The following is a 7,515-nucleotide window of genomic DNA, read 5'->3' on the forward strand; positions in this document are numbered from 1 at the left end:
AGCATCGGCAGATCAATATATATATATAGTGGCCATCTGATGCCAACAATATTTTGGAAATAGACTTTGTGTGAAATTAAATTTGTGAATTCTATATCAAGCTGAGAAATCACACCGATCTATTTTCAAATTCATTCTCGTTTTTTGGTTTGTTTCTTCATATAACAAAATAAATGTTTATTGTGTTTTCGGGCAACATTAATTATATTAGCCTCCTAGGGATACACTCACAAGCTGTGTTGACTGCATGGGGTACAAGACTGACTGTCAAGTTGCCAACAATGCACTGACTGTTGAATAGGCATTGTCTTGTAGTCAAGACAACACATCAAAACTTTTGCTCCTTTAAGCTGGCCAGAGTGCTTAGGACTGGGTACAAGACCGCACAGATATGGCTCTGACGAAATGCTTAGCCATATGCTGCAATAGGCATTGTCCCCGGGCCGGCCGGCCGGCCGCCTTGATGCCCTATGTGGTCAGGTCAACAAAATTACAGTTTTCACTCCTCTATATTAAATACTATCCTTCCACTAACTATCCTACCTTGAAAATATATCACAAATGCAAAGTTATTTAATATGTCTACATACAATTGTATATAGAATACAAATACATATGTGGGGCTGTATATAATGTGTTTGTATCAACAATAACACATTGCTTTGATTGTGGACTTGCAAATAAACGTATTTGTTTTCCCTCGGACAGAAATGTCATATTTTCATTGGATTAAACATGGCACAAGATTGCCTCATATATCTCTATGTAGGTTCTTTGAGGATTAATATTAGGCAATATGGCCATCATTGGCCCCTGTCTCACCTACTCATTTTGATATTTCATATTATTTAACACAGAAATCGTGTTCAGTAAGTCCTTAAAACATTTAGAGTAGTGGCCCTTTGGAATTATTTTTAAAATTAGAGTAGTTGCCCTTTGAATATTGACGTCACATTGTTGTGTCTGGAGCAGAACAAAATGGCAGCATCTAACGTTAAATTTGCTCAAATCTCTGCAGAGGTTTAAAATTGAATAGTTACAAAACATTGTAAGTACATGTAATATGGGTGAAGTGAAGATTTTTAAAGCATATTTGAAAGGTGGTATTGATAATTTTGAAAAGTTTAAATGAGTTTAATTGGACGAAATGTAAAGGCATCTTGTACATGGCTTCGCGTAGATCACCACTATTTGTGAATGAATATGTCGCTTGATAGTCCTGGGGAAAACAAAACACTTATTAGGTTAGTTACTGACTCACTACAGAAATATAATGGGTTGATCAATCTCATAGACGGCTCGGCTTCGCCTCGCCATCTATGAGATTGATCAACCCAATTCGCCTCGCCATCTATGAGATTGATCAACCCAATATATTTCCGTAGTGAGTCAGTAACTAACCTAATAAGTAATAATATACCCTTGCATATGTGTCACAGTGTTATATCAAATGTACCTCCCATTGTAACTTAAATTACTATGCTTACTTAACAGTACAATATTTATATATTTCATCCATTATTTGTTATAATCATGTTGTTTTATTGTTATAATGCATATGCCCCCCGAGGGCCCTTGATTGGTGATTGGTGAATAAACAAATATATTAAATATTGCCCTCCGCTCTGCGTCAGACAATATTTCGTCCTTCGGGGGCTAATATAATCAATTTTGCCCTTAACCCAGGTCAATTTTTGTATAATATATCTTCCTTTTATATAGTTATTGCGACTAAAATGGTGAATTTCACGAACATGACAATCAAGTATATTTGTCAATCACCAAGGTGTATGGTATTAAACAACAGAATACACTTTTTAGAAAATCCTCATTACTGATCTACTGGGTTGTTATTTATGTCTCAGGTGTGTGTACAGACCAAAGATGTGAAAACTCAGAAAAGGAACATGCATGTTTGAAACGGGGTTCTCCGGGTAACCCGAATTACAGAAATGACAGTATTTACCGAAATGACGCCTGGAATTACCGGAATGACACTTATATCTACAGAAATGACACTTAATTGTATTTAGAAAATGTTTTTTTACCACAAATATATTAAATTATATCAATTAATGTCTTCATAATTGTAAATAATTGGTATAATTGCAAGACCGAAAATGGTTGGATAGTTGAAAAATTATGATATGAGCATGCATATAATTGGACCCTCTGATGTTTAAAATCAAGCAATTAAAATTCCTCATTAATTGCTATATATATGTATTGTTAATAAGATCTTACCGTGACCAGGCTACGCTCAGGTCGCAGTAAGTTAAAGCGGGTCCGTAGGACACCTGTCATTTTAACGATAGAATATTCTATCTAGTATTAGCTTTACCTGATCATTTCGGTCATCGATCTGGAAGAGTTTTTCTCCTATGTCATATCTACCTGTTTGCAGGTTATTATTCATGATTAACCCACATCGCCTGCTTATACCCGCCTTATGTTTTGGGGCTGTTCATTTTTGACAGCTAATTTCAATTTTTGCGCCAAAAGTCTTAGTTTGTTAAGGTGTTAAGGTGTACATTGTTATGTCGGATGTTTACAAACCATACATGATTTTAGTTCTAATTGTTAAAATGCTATGCATAAGTACCGATTTATTCAGAATTTTCTTTGATGGCATTCTTCAGTTTTCATTCTACAAAACTAATCAGATATTACCTCAACACGAGACATACAGAGTACGCCTCACAAAAACCCATATTTCCACTTCCGTAAAAAATCTTGTGATGTGTCCACGATTTGTTGTTCTTAATCCATGATGATGATGACTAAATGACAATCATATGACGTTCTGAATATCTGTCAAAATGGTTTCGGGGTGCGTTTATTTATTTTCGTTTTTAGTTTTCTGTTCACTATTCTCCACTCTAGCAGGTGTTGATGCTGGCAAAGATGGCAGTACCCAAAGAGCGCGAGCGTCGACGTCGGTGGCGCCAGACACAACGTCGACCGTTAACTCGACGGCAGTGGCGCCGCTTACAAGCACCAGCAATGACACGGTGAAGGAGAAGACAATAATGGAAACCATAAAAGATAACAAGGATATGTTGATGAGGGCGTTCTACGTCCTGATAGGAGTCACTGCCATTGTTGTGATTTACTTCGGCGTCCGAGCCTGGAGGTAAATGGTCTATTCAATCATGCTGCTATTTATTCCATCATGCTGCTGTTTATTCATTCTGCTGCCATTTATTCATTCATACTGCTTTTTATTTATTCATGATGCTATCTATTCATTTATGTTATTATTTTGTCTTTTCATGCCTATTTAGTCTATTCGTGGTCCTATTCACAATGTTTCTATTTTACCTTTCATCTCAATGTTACATTTAGTTCAATTCATTTTCATGGTCGCAACTTGCAAACCACTTCCAATGTAAATCATACACTGCACAGTACCGATCAGACCCAACCTAACAGAAAGTTAACCCCAACTAAAACCGGGATTTACTTTTGGGGTTTACTCTGGGTTTACTAGAGTGGACCCAGAGAGTAAACCACAATCAGAAGTATACCCCTGAAAGCAGATGCTACATGTGTTTTTGAAATATACAAGGGGCAGGAATTACAAGCAGTAAGATTGTTCATGTAAGATAAAAGACAGGTCTGCTTCACACTTCAGTGCTTACAGTTGACCCAGAAAGCAAACCTCAAGTAAACCCTGAGTGGACCCAAAGTAAACCCCGACTGGCAAGTGGACCCAAAGTAAACCCCGAGTGAACGCAAATTTTCAGAAAGCAGACCCAGAGTTATCCTCAGGTACACCCCGAAAGTAAACCCGGGGTTTAGTTGGGGTCTGCTCTGGTGTTAGGTTGGGTCTGATCAGACTGTCTGATCCTCTTACGTCTCACCACAGGCCTCTGAATTTCTATCAATAAGCCATAAATGTGCAGTTAAAAATTGTGTATATATATATATACTACTTGCAATACAGTAATACACGCTTATAACGAAATGCCAGGGACAGACGATTTTGCTTCGTTATAAGCATAATTTGTTGTATCCGTCAAGTAATTGAAGTTTACAACATGTAATAGAATTACTGGGAATGAAAATCACTTTGCTGTAAGCGCCAATTCATTATAAGTGTGTTTGCTATAAACATGTTTTACTGTACATTTAACAGCGTATCAATAAAAATTCAGTGCATGTCAACAGGTCGGGGCCACCTATCCTCTGCTTGGGTTTAAATGTGACATACTCTTAGACATATGAATTCATGTGTTCAGCAGTATAATAATTTGTTCAAGCAGCCATGGCCCGTGAGTAGGAGAGGATCATGTCATTGTGGATTTCAGATGTGTTTACAACTTTACATTCACTTCCCTGTTAGACATTTGCCTTCACTAACAGCTGTTAGATATTCAGGAAGTCTGAGTTAAGATTTAATCTCATTCTCAACAAGTTGGATATCCATGTTATTTTAAATAGTAAGTAATATATGTAGAATGACATTTGAGCTACTGAATTGAAGTGGGCAAGACAAACAGATATGTCTCCACTTTAAAAACAACAATCAACCCAAGTTGGAGCTGAATTTTAAGACATTTAAGACATGATGTCACATTAAATGTTACAGCTGAATACGGTAACATCTCCAAAAGATTAAGTCGTGTAAATTTTTGAGACATATTGATTTAATTTTTTAGGTTGAGAAGGAAACGCAACAAGACAAAGAAATACGGTTTGATATCTGGTCGTGGGGCAGATTATGAGATGGCACCATTAGATGCTGATGATGATGATGACGACGAAGATACAACTGTTTTTGAGATGAACAGAAGAAAAAAGTGAAACATGTCAAAGGTGAAATGATATTATTTAAGAAATATTTTCTTACTAACAGTGGTATTTATTCTTCAAAAGTTTTCTTCTCTACCCCTAGGCATCAAGTTGTCAACCCGAGTACATAGCACTGATGTATTTTATGAACCCTGGGTCTGTGGTTTTTGAGCATGGGGAGGGGTGTTTTTATATTGGTAGTTTAGTGAAATCAGACCAAGCAGCTTTAAAATGGTTGCAATCCCAACTTCTCATTCATGCATCAATGTGTCCCTTGCGATTGGTCTTAATGTCAAGTTACATTAAATAGCAGAGCCTCTTGTTAGGATACATACTCCAGAAGTAGAAATCAAAATTGGTCATGCCAGATTGGTTTCAAAATTTCCTTTAAAATTTTCTGAGAGTGGATAGTTTTGAATTTTAATGAAAAAAAAAATGTTTTACCTCATAAAATTTTATTTTGAAACATTTTCCGATTTTATTGTTCACAATGCTTCAGTAAGGCATTTTTGATTGGTAACCAAAATTTTAGGGTCATTCGTTGAGTTATACGCAAGTTACAACCGATGTGTGATAATATGAATTATTCATCTTAAAAAAACTTCTGATTTTGTAGAAAAAAGATTCAAAAGATTTGATGGAAGCTGGTTACTGGACAAAAATTGCAGGAGTTTTGAATTAGAAATATGAATGGTTGTATATGGATGAAACCATCTTCATTATATTTGTAAATCTGGACTTAATAGCAGTGATGGTTAAATTACCTGTGAGATAGATCAGTAGGTAATCACTAAAGTTTGCAACGGAAGATTATCCTCACAGATTTTGAGTTCAGAACTCAGTGAATGAATGAACTTTATGTCATTGGTCTTTTCTATCAGTGTGGACACTTTCATGAACAGGAGAACAAGTATAGGGATTGTGAGATTGAGAGAAGAATCTCTGTTTATTTATCTTTCTATTTAATCACATTGTTAAGGACTTAGATGTTAAAAACTAGACTTCTAATTACTCTATGAAACAAATTGTTTATTGAACTACGGTAGATACTGGACATGGTAGAGTACAGTAGATTCCTCATTTTACCCAAGTACTTTATCCCATCAACCATTTTGAATCAAATCGTGAGAATATGAAATTATGTATGCCAAATTTTTATTAAAAAGACGTTTAGTTCAAATCTGTCTGAAAAATAAAAGCAAGAATTTAAAATCCATGAGATGTGGTTCTAGAGATTTTACGTGGATATTATTAATTCCTGGCTTTTAATTAGGAATCTACCATATTCGTTGTAGCAAACATGTTTGTTTCTTTAATATTTACATACAGTAGTTGAAGTACAAGTCTGGTGTCAGTTACCTAGGTGCAATTTCGATAAACTTAATGTATTGACTATGTACATGTAATACTCTGACGTGGGTGACTTTATATTGATGGTGCTTTGTCATGTGTTAGTGATTGTTTGTTATGAAATCCATTTTTATTTTTGTACATTTTTGTGTATTTTGTTAGTACTTTCAGTTTACATATGTATTACTTTTATGTTTGTTGAAGCATACTGAGAAAGTGTGAACACTGACGTTTATCCTGAAAAGTTTGAGTACATGTGAACTAAACAAAGAATAATACCGTACTACCGGGTAATTGTTTACTTGTCTACAAGTTCTAAGATCCATCCTATAGTCCCTAATCAGATGACAAGTATTGTGTTATGGTGATGGTGCTTTAATTAATCAGTATCTGTTTAACTTTATCATCTTTATACTTGTATCATTATTTTTTGGGGAGCAAAATGTAAAACAGGTATTTGCTCCCAGTTTTACAATTAGTTTTTGTTTAAACAGCAATAAAATTAATTGTTCAGCACATTTTAACTTTATATATAGATTTTTTACAAACTTCCAAGCATGCAAAAGTCAAAATAGAAGTGAGTAAATTGTAATGTTAGAACTAAAATGTGTAGTAAACCAAAGTTTTTGTTAGAAACCCATGTTAAGTACATGGCAAACCTTCGTGAGGCAAGTTTTTGTTAGAAACCCATGTTAAGTACATGACAAACCTCCGTGAGACACTGATGCCTTGAGTTCTAACTACCTTACTCTACGTGTGGTGTTGATGTCTGTGAACTCATGAATCTGTATGATATGCAAATACTGGTATTCTGGTGTATACATGTATATATAGCTTTGTTCTTTGTGAGAATCTGTCTTTCAATTTGTCATTAATATTAATGTCCAAAGCGTTGCCTTGATATTTGACTTTATCAAACAATGATGAGCCAGATGAAGCACAGAATCAAGTTTTTTTTAATTAAAAGTTTCTTTGTATAATTTGCTTATTTTTGTTTGTTTTTCCTCCAATATTCAGGCTTTAAGGTATCCGACCCATATTAGGACCCAATTATTCTAACCTTGAATATCAATCATATATTAAATACTCTTATATCAATTCAAAGCACTTCAGAGTAGAAAAAGATTAACCTAGAGAAATTTTCAAAAATATTAATTAAAATTGTTTTAAGGTCCATGGGGACAATCACATTTTTTAAATAAAAAAGTAAATACTAAGAGTATCAATAAATGCTCAGGTGGAAATATGCATTTAATTATTAGAAATAGGAAAAATATTTAAAACAAATTTTATACCATATAGTTTTTTTTTTAATTGAATTTTATAGATTAAAAGCAAAGGAAGGCAACTCTTCGATAACAGGAAAAGGTC

At 34.6% G+C, this 7,515-nt stretch overlaps 2 protein-coding genes across 4 annotated transcripts in view; one reads left to right on the forward strand and one right to left on the reverse strand.

The window, feature by feature from the left end:
• LOC128168884 (CST complex subunit CTC1-like) overlaps positions 1-2,662 on the reverse strand; it is a 43,596-nt gene extending 40,934 nt beyond the window's left edge. Inside the window, exon 1 of one of the 3 annotated variants that reach the window (XR_008241474.1) lies at positions 2,342-2,662. Coding sequence is in view for 2 of the 3 variants with exons in the window: in XM_052835031.1 (XP_052690991.1) it covers positions 2,342-2,416 (75 nt within the window). In the remaining variant the exon portion in view is untranslated. The remainder of the gene's footprint in view (positions 1-2,341) is intronic. The other 2 variants (XM_052835031.1, XM_052835032.1) reach the window with 2 other exon arrangements.
• A 46-nt stretch (positions 2,663-2,708) lies between these two features.
• Positions 2,709-7,128, forward strand: LOC128168886 (membrane protein FAM174-like). Its single transcript, XM_052835034.1, has 3 exons — positions 2,709-3,133; positions 4,662-4,818; positions 5,411-7,128. The coding sequence occupies exons 1-2, from the start codon at positions 2,820-2,822 to the stop codon at positions 4,804-4,806; spliced, it is 459 nt and encodes a 152-aa protein (XP_052690994.1). The 5' UTR covers positions 2,709-2,819; the 3' UTR covers positions 4,807-4,818; positions 5,411-7,128.
• The last annotated feature ends 387 nt before the right edge of the window (positions 7,129-7,515 follow it).

This window comes from Crassostrea angulata, unplaced genomic scaffold (assembly GCF_025612915.1).
Source record: "Crassostrea angulata isolate pt1a10 unplaced genomic scaffold, ASM2561291v2 HiC_scaffold_66, whole genome shotgun sequence".
Classification (NCBI taxonomy): Eukaryota; Metazoa; Mollusca; class Bivalvia; order Ostreida; family Ostreidae; genus Magallana; species Magallana angulata.